Source organism: Canis aureus, chromosome 36 (assembly GCF_053574225.1).
Source record: "Canis aureus isolate CA01 chromosome 36, VMU_Caureus_v.1.0, whole genome shotgun sequence".
NCBI classification, from domain to species: Eukaryota; Metazoa; Chordata; class Mammalia; order Carnivora; family Canidae; genus Canis; species Canis aureus.
In genome coordinates, this window is record NC_135646.1 from 20,336,622 (window position 1) to 20,351,805 (window position 15,184).

General features: G+C 34.5%; 1 protein-coding gene and 1 long non-coding RNA gene across 18 annotated transcripts in view; one reads left to right on the top strand and one right to left on the bottom strand.

The window, feature by feature from the left end:
- Nucleotides 1-15,184, top strand: part of CATSPERT (catsper channel auxiliary subunit tau) — a 132,599-nt gene that overhangs the window by 55,859 nt on the left and 61,556 nt on the right. For all 17 annotated transcript variants that reach the window (XR_013373133.1, XM_077885409.1, XM_077885410.1 and 14 more), the window contains one exon: nt 11,807-11,864. Coding sequence is in view for 16 of the 17 variants with exons in the window: in XM_077885409.1 (XP_077741535.1) it covers nt 11,807-11,864 (58 nt within the window). In the remaining variant the exon portion in view is untranslated. The remainder of the gene's footprint in view (nt 1-11,806; nt 11,865-15,184) is intronic.
- LOC144306115 (uncharacterized) overlaps nt 1-15,184 on the bottom strand; it is a 39,136-nt gene that overhangs the window by 6,297 nt on the left and 17,655 nt on the right. The gene's annotated exons all lie outside the window — the stretch shown is intronic.

Below are 15,184 nucleotides of genomic sequence, written 5' to 3' on the forward strand. Positions count from 1 at the left end.
CCAAAGTAGTCAACTTTGGTGAAGTTTAGAGGCTGCCACTGCATGCCCAACTTGATTCCTGCCAAATGTTGACCCATTTGTCTTGTGATAGGAGAGCTTATATTACAAGTATCCCACCTGCTCCTAGCATCGGACTTTGGGACATCTTTGGTGGTAATTGGTTGATACTTTTCCAGGTTATGGTATTACTTTCAGTCCAGTCAGATGACTTCAGCTACATCCACATCATGGACCTTGTAAGATCCACACCACATCTTGTAAGTTGCAAGATTTTACTCTTCTTTATGCCTGAGTAATATTCCACTGTGTGTGTGTGTGTGTGTGTGTGTGTGTACACACCCATATATACACACCACATCTTGTTTATCCATTCATCAGTCAGCTTCCATAAGTTGGCTACTGTAGACAATGCTGCTGTAGACATCAGGGTGCATGTATCCTTTTGTATTCTTTGTGTAAATACTCAGTAGTGCGATTGCTAGATCATAGGGTAGTTCTATTTTTAACTTTCTGAGGAGCCTCTCTACGGTTTTCCACAGTGGTTGCATCAGTTTGTATTCCCACCAAAAGTGCACAAGTGTTCCTTTTTCTCTGCATATTTGGTAACACATGTTGTTTCATGTGTTGTGGATTTTAGTCATTCTAAGAGGTGTGAGGTGGTACCTCATTGTAGTTTTAATTTGTATTTCCCTGGTGATGAGTGATGTTGAGCATCTTTTCATGTGTCTGTCAGCCATCTGTATGTCTTCTTTGGAGAAATATCTATTGATGTCTTCTGCCCATTTATAAATTGGATTATTAGTTTTTTTGGGCATTGAGTTTTATAAGTTATGTATGTATTTTGGATACTAGCCCTTTATCAAATACATCATTGCCAAATATCTTTTCCTATTCTGTAGGCTGCCTTTTAGTTTTGTTGATTGTTTCCTTCACTGCACTGAAACTTTTTATTTTGATGTAGTCCCAGTAGTGTATTTTTGCATTTGTTTCCCTTGCCTCTGGAGACATATCTAGAAAGAAGTTGCTGTGGCTAATGTCAAAGAAATCACTGCCTGTGCTCTCTAGGATTTGTGTGTGTGTGTGTGTGTGTGTGTGTGTGTGTGTGTGTGTCATGTCTCACATTTAGGTCTTTAATCCATTTTGAATTTATTTTGTGTATAGTGTAAGGAAGTGGTCCTGTTTCATTCTTTTGTCACAATTTACCTCTTTTAATATTGTGAATCCATTAGCAAATTATTAAATAGTTATTTTTAGTAGTTTGTCCTTTAACCTTTATACTAGAGTTAAGTGATAATATACAATCATATTACAATGTTAGACTATTCTGATTTTGACTGTATAACTATTACCAGTATGGTTTATATTTTCATATGTTTTTGTTAGTAGCATCCTTTTATTTCATTTTGAAGAACTACTTTCAGCATTTTTTGAAAAGCAGGTTTAATGGTGATAAATTCCCTTCTGTTTCTCTGGGAAAGTCTATTTCATTTCAAAGGACAGTTTTGCTGAGTAAAATATTATTAGTTGGCAGGCTTTTTTCTTTCAGCACTTGAATGTAGTGCTCTGCTGGCTGGCAGGGTCTCTTTGATAACCTTATAGGGGGTCCCTTGTATGTGAGGAATTGTTTTTCTCTTGCTGTTTTAAAATACCCTCTTTGTCTTTGATAATGGAAGTTTTATTACAGTGTGTCTTAGAAAAATCTCTTTGGGTTGAATTTCTCTGAAGACCTATGAACTTCATATATGTCCAAAATTCTCCCCAAATTTGGAAATTTTTCATTCATTTCTTTAAATATACTTTCTGCCTTTTTCTCTCTCTGTTCTTATGGGACTCCAGTGATATGTAAATTGTTTGACTTGATGGTACTCCATAATTCACATAGGCTTTCTTCACTTTCTTCATTCGTTTTCTTTTTTGTCTTCTGGATAACTTCTTTCTTTTTTAAATTTTATTTTTGAATTTTTTAATGTAAATTCAATTTGCCAACATATAGTATAATACCCAGTGCTCATCTCATGTGCTACTCCTTCCTTCTTTCTTCCTTTTTTCTTTCGTTCATTCTTTCTTTTTTCTTTTGTTTGTTCTTTCTCAAGACCAAGTGGATTCCTTATTACACTTAATTTTTTTTAAATTTGAATTTTATTTTAATTCCAGTATAATTAACATACAGTGTTATATTAGTTTCAGGTGTACAATATGATTAAAAAATTTTGACAGCCCTGGTGGCCCAGCGGTTTGGTGCCGACTTCAGCCCAAGGTGTGATCCTGGAGACCAGGGGTTGAGTCCCGCGTCAGGCTCCCTGCATGGAGCCTGATTCTCCCTCTCTCTCTCTGCCTGTGTCTCTGCCTCTCTCTCTTTCTGTGTCTGTCATGAATAAATAAATAAATCTTTAAAATAATTCTACATATGACTCCATGCTCATCAAGATAAGTGTACTCTTAATTACCTTCATCTGTTTTACCCATCCACCCACCTACCTCCCTTTTGGTAACCATCTGTTTGTTCTCTATAGTTAAGAGTCTCTTTTTTGGTTTGTCTCTCTTTTTCCCTTTGTTCATTTGTTTTAATTCTTAAATTCCACATGAGTAAAATCATATATTTATTTTTCTCTGATTTCATTTAGCATTATACATTTCAGATCCATCCACGTTGTGGCAAATGGCAAGATTTCATTATTTTTTATGGCTGAATAATATTCCATTTTATATATATCTCACATCTTTAATGATTCATCTATTGATGGACACTTAGGCTATTTTCATTATTTGGTTATTATAAATAATGCTGCAATAAATATAAGCTACAAATATCTCTTTGAATTAATGATTTCATATTCTTTGGGAAAATATCCAGTAGGGCAATTACTGGATTACAGAGTAGTTCTATTTTTAATTTTTTGAGGAACCTCCATACTGTCTTCCACAGTGACTGCATCAGTTTACATATCCAGCAATGCAGAAGGTTCCTTTTTCTCCACATCCTTGCCAACACTTGTTTCTTGTGGTTTTTAATGTAACTAGTCTCACAGGTGTAAGGTGATATCTCATTGTGGTTTTGATTTGCATTTCCCTGGTGATGAGTGATGTTGGGCATCTTTTCATGCATCTGTTCACCAATCATGTGTCTTCTTTGGAGAAATGTCTCATGTCTTCTCATTTTTAATTAGATTATTTGTTTTTGGGATGTTTAGTTTTATAAACTCTTTATATATTTTGGATACTAACCCTGTATTGGATATGTCATTTACAAATATATTCTTCATTTCTGTAGATTGTCTTTTAGTTTTGTTGAATGCTTCATTTTCTGTGCAGAAGCAATCACCTCCTCCAGTTTTTACTGCCTGGCTTAGGGAGAGTAATAGCTTCTGTCAGCCTTGGCAGGGATTCTCAGGCTTTCTTAGACCTTTTCAGTGGATAGTCTGCTCAACATTTGTTCCTTCTTGGGTGGTGAGGAATGGGGAGGGGCAATTTTTTTTGAGGGGCAAATTCTTAAGATTGTATGCATTCTCTTGATTTTGTAAAGCCAGGATGGGTGCTGACAGCCTTCCATTGGCTTCCCTGAGGGCAGAATTGAATGCTCAAGTTTCTGTGCTTTTTCCCAGTCCTGTAGAATCAAGCCAGCTTTCGTGTGTGCTTACTAATTGACTGCAAAGGGTTACACTCACTGCTGAGCAGAGAGCCTGATGCAGGGCTTAATCCCAGGACCTGAGATCATGACCTGAGCAGAAGTCAGACACTTAACGAACTGAGCCACCTAGGTGCCCATGTCTTTACTTTTGATATCCAATTTAGACTGGTATTCTAGAATTAGATGAGAAATAGTCTTACCAAAGAGAAGAAGCAGGAGAAGGAGGAGTAGGAGATGAAGAAAGAGAAGAAGAAAAAGAAACAGGAAAATCTGGATGCAAGAGAGGAAATAAACATATGCTAAAAAAGAGATCCACAGTTTGACCCAATTAAACATGTGATAAATGCCTATATTAAGAAAAAAATAGAAATTGCAAATAAAGCACCTAACTTTATGCCTCAAGGAACTAGAAAAACAACAAACTAAGGCCAAAGTTAGCAGAAAGAAGGACATAAGAAAGATCAGAGAAAAAAATAAGTAGAAACCAGAAAAATTAAATGGAACTAAGAGCAGGTTTTTAAAGAGATAACAAGAAATCTAGGACTCCTGGGTGGCTCAGCAGTTGAGCGTCTGCCTTCGGCTCAAGGTGTGATCCTGGGTCTGGAGATTGAGTCCTGCATCGAGCTCCCTGCAAGGATCCCACTTCTCCCTCTGCCTATGTCTCTGCTTCTCTGTGTTTCATGAATAAATAAATAAAATCTTTTTTTAAAAAAAGTAAAAAAATCTTTAGGTAGAACCACTAAGAAAAAAGGAAAGATGACTCAAAATTGGAATTGAAAGAGATGTTACAATTGATATCACAGAAATACATAGATTAATAAGAAACTCTTGTGAACAATTATATACCAACAAATTGGATTACCTAGGAGAAATAAACTAATTCCTAGAAACATATAACTTAAACTGAATCATGAATAAATGGCAAATCTGAATAGACAAATGTGAAAGAAGATTAATAAACCCTCCCAACAAAGAAAAGTCCAGGACCAGATGGTTTTACTGATAAGTTCAACCAAACACTTAAAGAAGAGTGAATAAAAATCCTTCTCAAAGTCTTCCAAAAAATTAAATTGGAAGAAACTCCCAAACTCATCTTACAAGATCAACATAACTCTGGTACCAAAGCCACATAAAGACACTACAAGAAAAGGAAGCTATAGACTGATATCCCTGATGATTATAGATGCAAATATTCTCAACAAAATCTTAGCCAGCTGAATCCAATAGCATATTAAAGGGATCACATATCATGATCATGTGGGATTTATCCTTGAGATGCACAGATGGTTCAATATATGCAAATCAGTAAATTTGATATACCACTTTAACAGAGTTAAAGATAAAATTTTATGATCTCAATAGATGAAGAAAAACACTTGACAAAATATAGCATTCTTTCATGATAAAATAAGAAATTGGGTATGGAAGAAATTTACTTCAACATAATAGAGGTCAAAATATATCAAGCCAACAGCTAAAATCATCCTCACTGGTGAAAAGGGAGAAGGCAAGATGGAAGAAGAGTAGGGGATCCTTGTTTCATCTTGTCCCCTTAATTTAGCTAGATAATTATCAAATCATCTTGAACATCTATGAATTCAACCTGAGATGTAAGAAAAGAATGGCTGGAACTATACGAATAGAAAAGTGACAACCTTTTAAAAAGTTGTGAAGTTAAGGCCCTCTGATTTTCAAAGCAAAATGTTATAAGGACTCATCTTTCAAGTGCTAGTTCCCCTTGCCTGGGGTACCTAGTGTGGGATCTATTCCTCTCTTCTCTGTGCTTGTGGTGTCCTCCTCCCCTTTTTGTGGCTAGTCTCTCTGGGTATGTAGATCCCAGCCCATGTCTGTGCCATCTACCCTTTTTAATGAGGCCTCTTCTCTGTGATTAACTGTGAGAATATATTTGGCCACTTTGGGGGTGTTCTGGATTAGTTTCACTGAAATTAATGTTATCTAGATGTATCCATGGGATGAGGTGAGCTTAGCATCCTCCTCCTCTGCCATCTTCCCATGCTCCTCCTCTTTGTCTTTCTTTTTTTTTTCAAATAGGAATATTTATTTTCATTATTCTATCTCTCTCCCACTAATGTATGATTAAGAGAGACTGATAATTTGCTTGTGGTTCATAAGAGTAATTCAAGGGAGTTGTATCTAGACTTGTATTTTAAGCCCAATGCTGTGGTTGAATGAAGCTTTAGGAGAGCTTGAATGGTAGTAAGCATATTTTATATTTGAGAAAGGTATGAATTATGAGTTATGGTACAAAATGAATAATTATGGCCAAGAAGATAGACTTTGGTAGAATGAATGACCCAAACACATTACCCTTTCTTGTATTCATGCTCTTTTCCAATTAACTTTTCAGGTTTTTTTCTATTAGAAGTAGAGTATACTTCTGGGCCCTTTGCTTTGAGCTTGTTCAAGTCATTCTTCTTATAGAGACAGCCAGCATCCAACGATAGATCAATCCAGAAGTAAAGTGTTCAACCCCTTTGCCCCAAATTAGAAAAACTCTTTAGAGCCATCTCAACTTCAGGACTCCCTACAAGGTCTGCTGAGGCCATGATTGGGACTACATTGCAGGTCAACATCTATCTCTTCTTTACCCTCCTGTCCTCAGATGTTGGTCCCAATAGTACCCTCTAATGCATGTCCTAAACATACATTTCCATCACAGTTTCCCTCCCAGAGAACCTAAACTGTGAAAAGCAAAAGTAGAGGACAAAGGAATAGTAAATACTGAGAAAACACTAAACCTAGAATTCTACACTTACTTAAATGACCATTCAAAAAAATAAAAAATATGTGATAAAATTGAAGGAAAAAATTATTTAAAAAAATATATATTCCTTCAAAACTGGTAGAAAGGGAAAAAATATAAAAACCCATCCAATCTCATACAATACAGGAAAGGAATACAAAAGGATCTCAGGGGAAAAAAGCATTTTAATAGGAAAAACAAAACGTGAGTTACAATAAATTTGTAAGTGAAAGCCACCTTTTAAAATATTTTGAGACTGCACTGAAGACAACAGACACATGTAAAACTTAAGGGTACAGAAAGTGTGAAACTAAAGAGAAAAAAAATGAACAAATAACCAAAGGAAAGCTGATATATCACTATTGATAAAAAATTAATACTCGGGATCCCTGGGTGGCGCAGCGGCCTTTGGCCTGCCTTTGGCCCAGGGCGTGATCCTGGAGACCCGGGATCAAATCCCACGTCGGGCTCCCGGTGCATGGAGCCTGCTTCTCCCTGTGCCTATGTCTCTGCCTCTCTCTCTCTCTGTGTGTGACTATCATAAATAATAAATAAAATTTAAAAAAAAATTAATACTCATTTTTAAAACAAATACAATTATTTGGAGAATAGAGAGTTCCTACATAATTACTTAAAGCAAGAAAAATTCACTAAGTAGACATAACCATTGATATAATTTCAAAATATACACAACTAAAAATAACAATTTCAAATAGAAATTGACAAATTCACAATTAAAATGAGATAATTTAATCTGTTCTTTTTAAGATTAATATTTGTGTTAATAGAGCTAGCAAGCAAAAACTTTAGTGAGGATGTAAAAATGACATAATAACTTGATATGGTGGACATATAATGAATACTGCTTCCAAACATTAGAGAATATGTAATTAAAGGATATAGGGAATTTTACTTTGATATAATCCCACTTGTCTATTTTTGCTTTTGCTGGCTGTGCTTTTGGTTTCATATCCAAAAAAAAAAAAAAAAAAAAAAACACTAAAAAAGCAACATTGAGAATTTTTGTTAATATCTAGGAGTTTTATGGTTTCAAGTCTTAAGGTTTAGTGTTCAATCCATTTTGAGTTGTTTTTTTGTATGTGTATGCTCTGAAACAAAGGTCCAATTTCATTCTTGTGGATATCCAGTTTTCCCAACACAATTAATTGAAGCGATTATCGTGTCCCCATACTTGGCACCCTTTTCAAAGATCAGGTGACCATATATGTGTGGATTTATTTCTGGGCTGTCTATTCTATATGTCTGTTTTTTTATGCCAGTACTATACTGGCTTGATTACTGTAGCTAACAACCAACAAAATGAAAAAGTAAACTATGGAATGTGAGAACATATTTATAAGCCATATCTGATAAAGTGTTAATATCTAAAATATATAAGAAACTCCTATGACTCAATAGCATAGAAACCCAAATAACTTGATTTTTGAAATGAGCAGAGGAACTGATTAGGCATTTCTAGAAGGAAGACATACAAATGACCAGCCAGTAAATGAAAAGGTGTTTAACATCGTTAATCATCAAGGAACTACAAATCAAAACCACTATGAGATCTTACCTCATACCTGCTATGCTGGCATTTATCTAAAACCAACTAAAGAAAATATGATAAATACTGGTAAGGCTATGGAGAAAAGGGAACTCTTATACATTGTTAATGAAAATGCAAATTTGTATAGTCACATTAGAAAAATGTATGGAGGTTCCTCAAAAAACTAAAAATAGAATTAACATATGATCCAGGAATCTCACTTCTGGGTGTATATCCAAAGGAATTGAAACCAGGATATCTGTATTCCCATGTTAATTACAGCATTATTTACAATAGTCAAGACATGGAGGCAACCTGAGTGTCTACTGAAGGATAAAGGAAATTTGGTATATACATACAATGGAATATTAATATGAGGAAGAAGAAAATTCTTTTTTGCAACAATATGAACCTGGAGTACTTTATGCTAGGTGAAGTAAGCAAGACACAGAGAACAAATATTGTATGATAACATATGCTGAATCTAAAATATTCAAACTCATAGAAACAGAATGAAATAGTGGCTGCCAGGGTTTGGAGGAGAAAAACAGGTATTCATCAAAGGGTACAAAGTTTAGGTTATACAAGATAAATGAGTTCTGGAAATGTATTGTACAACACAATGCCAGTAGTTGATAATACTGTATTGTTTACTTAAAAATTTGCTAGGAGGGTATATCTTAAGTGTTGTTATCACAGAAAATAATAATAAATAAGTAGAATGCACCTGGCTGGCTCAGTCAGAAGAGCATGTTACTCTGGATCTTGGGGTTGTGAATTTGAGCCCCACGTTGGGGGTAGAGATTACAAAAGAATAAGGAGAAAGAGAAAGGGAGGGAGGAAAGGGTAGTAGGAGGAAGAGGAAGAGAGAGAAATTGATGTAGCCACTATGGAAAAGACCATGGAGGTTCCTCAAAAAATTTAAAACTAACATATAGTCCAGCAATTCCACTTCTGGTATTTATCCAAAGAAAACAAAATCACTATCTGGAAAAGATAACTGCGCCCTCATGTTCATTGCAGCATTATTTACAATAGCCAAGACATGAAACAACAGAATTTTCCATTGACAGATGATTGGATAAACAACTTGTGTATATATATACAATGGAATATTATTTGGCCATAGTACAGAAAGAACTTTGCCATTTGCAACAACATGGACAGACCTTGAGGGTGTTATGCCAAGTGAAATAAATCAGAGAAAGAAATACTTTATTATCTGATATATGTAGAATCTACAAATGAAGAAACAAACAAGAATCACAGATACATAGAACAAATTGGTATTTGCCAGAGGTGGCAGGTAGGGGATGGCAAAATTGGTAAAAGTGGTCAAGACACAAACTTCCAGTTATAAGTAGGTCCTAGGGCTATAGTGTACAGCATGGTTAGTATACCTAATAATACTCTATTGCATATTTGAAAGTTGCTAAGTTGTTGACATAAAAATAGTCATCACAGAAAAATTATAACTGTGTGGTGATGGATGTTAACTTATGGTAATCATTCTGGTGTATATACATATGATCTGCATATCATATATATATATTAATTGCATCTAAAAGTATTACCATGTTATATGTCAATTATAGTCCAATAAAAAATAAAATATTTTTTAAAAGCATGTAGGAAATAAAAAGAGTAACAAACCAGAAGTACAATAATACTGGCTTTTGTGTTTACCTATGTAATTACCTTTCCCAGAATTCTTTGTTAATATGGGCTTGAGTTGTTGTCTAGTGTCCTTTGTTTCCAGCCTGAAGGACTTTCTTAGCATTTCTTCTTGTAAAGCAGAAATATTAGTGGCAAACACCCCCACCTTTTGTTAACCCAAAAATGCTTTAATTCTTATTAATTTTTAAAGGATAATTTGCTTGTTATATAGAATTCTAGTTGACGGTTTTTCTTTCAGCTGTTTAAATGTGCCATTCTACTGTCTACTTACCTACATAGCTTCTGATGAGAAATTGACTCTTAATCTTATTGAAGAATTTTTGTATGTGATGAGTTTCTTCTTTCTTGCTCCTTTTAAGTTTTTACTTTTTCTTTTAGTAGTTTGATTTATATTATGTCTTGGCATGTATCTCTTTCAAGTTTATCCTCCTTGGAGCATGTTAAGCTCCATCCATATTTGGATGTGTAGATTTATGCCTTTTGTCATATTTGGGAAGTGTTCGGCCATTATTTCTTCAAAAATTCTTTCCAACACTTTTTCTTCTCCTGTGATTTCTGTAAAATGTATAGTGGTACATCTGAAGGTGCCAAAGTTCTTTCAGATACTCAGATACCTTTTTTATATTTTCTGTCTATTTATATTCTCATTTTGTTCATACATCATTTTCTTGATTTCCTTTATCTTTGTCTATGGTTCTCTTGAGCTCTTTGAGCACATTTAAGAAAATTGTTTAAAAATCTTGGTCTAGTAAGTCCAGCATCTGAGTTTTTTCTAAAGTTATTTATATCAATTAATTTTCCCCTATGAATGGGTATATTTCTATATTTCTTTCATATGGCTTATAATTTTTTGCTGAAAATTGGGAATTTTGAATATTATAATGCAATTCCGGTAATTAGATTTTCTTCATTCTCCAGGGGTTACTGCTATTGATTTTGAGGGCAGCAGTCATTTGTTTCTTTAGGGACCTATCCAAGCCTTTTTTTTTTTTTTTTTTTTAGTGAAGACTATATTCCTTGTCATTTGTGGCTAGTCATTGGACTGTTCCATTATCTCAGTGGCCAGCTAATGACCCAACAGATTTTCTTTTTTAAAAAATATTTTATTTAAATTCAATTTGCCAACATATAGAATTACAGTCAGTGCTCACCTTATCATGTTGCCCTCCTTAATGCCCTTTATCCAGTTACCTTCTCCCACCCCACCTCCCCTTCTTCAACCATTCGTTTGTTTCCCAGAATTAGGAGTCTCTCATGGTTGGTCTTCCTCTCGATTTTTCCCTGCTCAGTTTCCCTTCTTTCCCTATGGTCCCTTTCACAATTTCTTATATTCCACATATGAGTGAAACCATATGATAATTGTCTTTCTCCAACTGACTTATTTCACTCAGCATAATACCCTCCAGTTCTATCCACATTGATGTAAATGGTATTCATCCTTTCTGAGTAATATTCCATATATATGTTCCATATATATTAATATTAATATTCCATATATATATCCATGTCTTCTTTATCCATGCATCTGTTGAAGGACATTGTGGCTCCTTCCACTGTTTTGACCCTTTTGTGGACATTGCTACTATGAACAGTGGGGTGCAGATGTCCTGTCATTTCACTACACCTGTATCTTTGGCCAACAGATTTTCTTAAACATCAAAATTTAGTTGTCCTTTCCTTTATTGACCAGTCCCCTGGATGATCTAAGTTTTGTATTAGATTCTGGAGTTTGAAATAGTCGATCTCAGTCTTTGACGGTTTATATTTGTTTCAGTGAAGAGAACAATTCTCTGAGCACCCTACTCCACCATTTTCCTTAATGTCACTTCTCCCTTTTTTGCTGTATTCTGTCTTTGGTATTAATCTTATTTTTATCTTTTTAAGTTACCATTTTTGTTTCCTATGGTTTGGAGTGACAAGAAGAGGTCAGTGATATACAAAATAATGCCACTTTTTAAAAAATGCTTGCCATTTCCTACCTCAACAACCTACTAATACAATGTTTCAGCTATGCAAGTTATCTTACTACCTCTAGTTTCACTGATTAAATTGTAAATGAATTCCTTAATACAAGGCCAACTGATAACATTGGGTCTCATTTTGTTACTTATAGCTATCAATAATGCTATTTAAAAATCATATTGATATTTAATTACTTTTCTATTCACTTTCTCTGTTTTTATTTCAGAGTACCTTTTGTTCCATTAGCCCCAAGAATGGAAATGGAAATTGTCCTAATACTGTAGGTAAGTTTTTATTGTATACATACTGTTTAGATTTTCAAATATTCAGTGAGAGAATATGAACTCACATAAAGTAATAACTATCAAGACTTTCCTCAAAAAATGTAAATTACATCATGATGTTCTATGGTTATTGAGATAAAAAAAACCTATGTATTACAATATTAATTGGAAATCAAACAAAGCAAAATATAGGTCACCTTAAAATCCTGGATAATACTTATTTTACATGATTATAATATTACTAACCATTTATTATATTAATATATGTTTATAAGCATTTCATCTACCCTATAAATCTACCTAGTGAAGAAATTTTTCTGATTCAAAGAGACATTAGGTGATATCATTATGAAGACATATATGACATAACAGTAAACCCAAAGGAGATAATCAAAATATTTAACACTAGAACATCCATAAACATGGAACAACCAAATTTGGGTCAGAATTTTGGGAGGACCCCTACTATGCTTGACTGGGATCAAAGAAAATGGTAGATTTCTAAGGGAATCAGGTAACCAAAGCAATGAATGTAAGATGGGCATTTGAACATCTTGAGGCAGCAACTTTTTATAAATTAGTACAGAAATGTTTTAATATTTAATAGTTAAAATCATGTAGTGACTGAATATCCATCCAGAGTAGATTGCAGTAATCTAATTAAAATGAACAGAAAATAAGAAGATAACTAAAACACTTGACAGGAAAGATAAGCAAGCAAGCACATTTCTTTGTAACATGCAAAAGTTCTCCAACACTCCCACTCATGGGTTATCCAATGAAAGTGTGATTGGCAAAAGTAAGAAAGTGTGTTTGGCAGGAATGTTTTTAGAACAGACCTTTACCCTAAAAGGAAAATTTTGCTTACTTGAATAGTTGAATATAACAAAATAAAGATGATTAGAAATTAATGCTTCATGCATATGTTTTTGTATTTATATATATGTACACTAATGTATATGTGTTTATACATTTGTTCTATACATTAATAGCAGTTCTAATAATTGGGGTACAGGAAGCCATTTGGGAGCATAGGATGTCAGTTGCAGGAACTGATACTTTAAATGTCAGGAAAGCTTTAAAGTACACCTAAATTATTATTTATTCTAGAGAAAAATATTTTGGAATAATATTCAGGGGTAATAAGACGTCTTAGAAGAGTGGAATGCTTGGGTATTCATAATGTGATTCCTACAAAACTTTTATTCTAATACCCTTTGGATTCTTCTAACCATTGTAGAACTTTTAGAGTAAATCTGATACAATTACAAACCAGCTCCTTATTGTATTATTTCTAACTATTCCTTAAAAAGAGAAAATACTCTATCAAATAGTAGAGTATTAATATTAATGAGGGGATAAACTAGACCTCACCTCTGCCTTGGTACTAACTCAGTGATCTTAGGCAATCATTTGTTTTACTAAAGCCTTAATTTTGCCATTTTCAAAATGAAAGTATAGAAATAGGTACTAAGATGTTTCAACACTTTCCTTGCCATTATCTGATATTGTATTTTTAAAATTTTTATTTATTTTTATTTTTTATAGATTTTATTTATTTATTCATGAGAGACATAGAGAGAGACAGAGACAGAGACATAGGCAGAGGGAGAAGCAAGCTCCCCATGGGTTGCCTGATGCAGGACTTGATCCCAGGACCCCGGGATCATGCCCTAAGCTGAAGGCAGATGCTTAACCACTGAGATACCCAGGTGTCCCTGATACTGCCTTTTTTAATCTTCATAACTTTGTAAACACTTTCCATATATTTATTTAATCTTAATACAACTGTATAGGGTTCACAGTAGTATCCTAATTTTACAAATGAAGCAACTCAGGCATGGAAAGCCAGAGCAATTTGAAAATTATGTAAAAGAGGCTATGTGAAACAAGCCAGTGATCCAGCTACCTCTGAAGGGTAAAGAACCTTTATAAACAGTGTCAGATTAAACATAGGATTAGAAAGATCATTTATAGTATATCTTTAAAAAAAGATTTATTTATTTGAGATTGAGAGAGAAAGAGAGCTGAGCAAAGGGCAGAGGAAGAGAGAGAATCCACAAGCAGACTCCTGATGAGCACAAAGCCCAATGTAGGACTCTATCCCAGGACCATGAACTTGTGACCTGAGGCAAAACCAAGAGTCAGCCACTCAACCCACTGAGCATCCCTATAGTATGTCTTTTTTTTTTTTTTTTTTTTTTTTAAAGCAATGCTTAGAAAACAGGACTTATTTCCCTATTGCTCACTTCTGTCTTGCTCTTGGGCCAGTCATTAACCTTTCTGGATTTTTCTCATTTTTAAAATGGGAGAAATTGTTTTAAGATGATTGGGTCTCCTATTTCTCTTTAAGTCTATATTCCTAAATTTGTATCTGAATAGAGCCTTTAAAAAAACTATTTAATATTACTATATGTTTTTAAATGGGTTTGTTATACTTTCAAAACAAACAAGGACAAAAGAGACAAATTTAAAAAACCAGACTCTTAAACATAGAGAACAAATTGTTGGTTACCAAAAGAGAAGTGGGTAGGGAAATGGGTGAAGGGGATTGAGAGTATACTTAAAGTGATGAGCACTGAATAATATATATAATGTTGAATCACTATATCGTACACCTGAAACCAATATAATAATGTATGTTAATTATGCTGGAATTTTAAAATAAATGCATAAATTAAGAAAAAATGGTTTGTTTTTACTTTGAACTATACTTTTCAGTTTACTCGTGTAGACCAGTCCTATATAATTAACCCAATACTTTTATAAATACTTTATATGAGGGGGGAGCTAAGATGGCAGCATAGTGGGAGTATCCTAGGCTTGTCTCAATCCTTGAACACAGCCAGATACCTACCAAATCATTCTGAATAACCAAGAGATCTACCTGAGGATGGACAGAACAAACTGCATAACTAGAGGGAGAGAAGAGGCCACATTGAGGAAGATGGGAAGTATGAAGACATAGTTTGGGGGAGAAATGGATCATAGGTGCTGTGGAGGGGAGTAAGCCCTGGTCAAGAAGAAAGGAGAGAGGGAGAGGAACATACTTTTTAAAAAAGATTTATTTATTTATTCATGAGAGACACAGAGAGAAAGAGACACAGGCAGAGGGAAAAGCAGGCTCCTCACAGGGAGCCTGATATGGAACTCGATCCCTGGACTGGAAGCATGCCCTGAGCCAAAGGCAGACGCTCAACAGCTGAGCCACCAAGGCATCCCAGGAGCATACTTCCCTAAAGCCATAGGCCGGGAAAATGAAAGGGGCAGATTTTTGTGTTTTTGCAACCAGCAGGCCTCAAAAACTAAAGTTTTAAAGG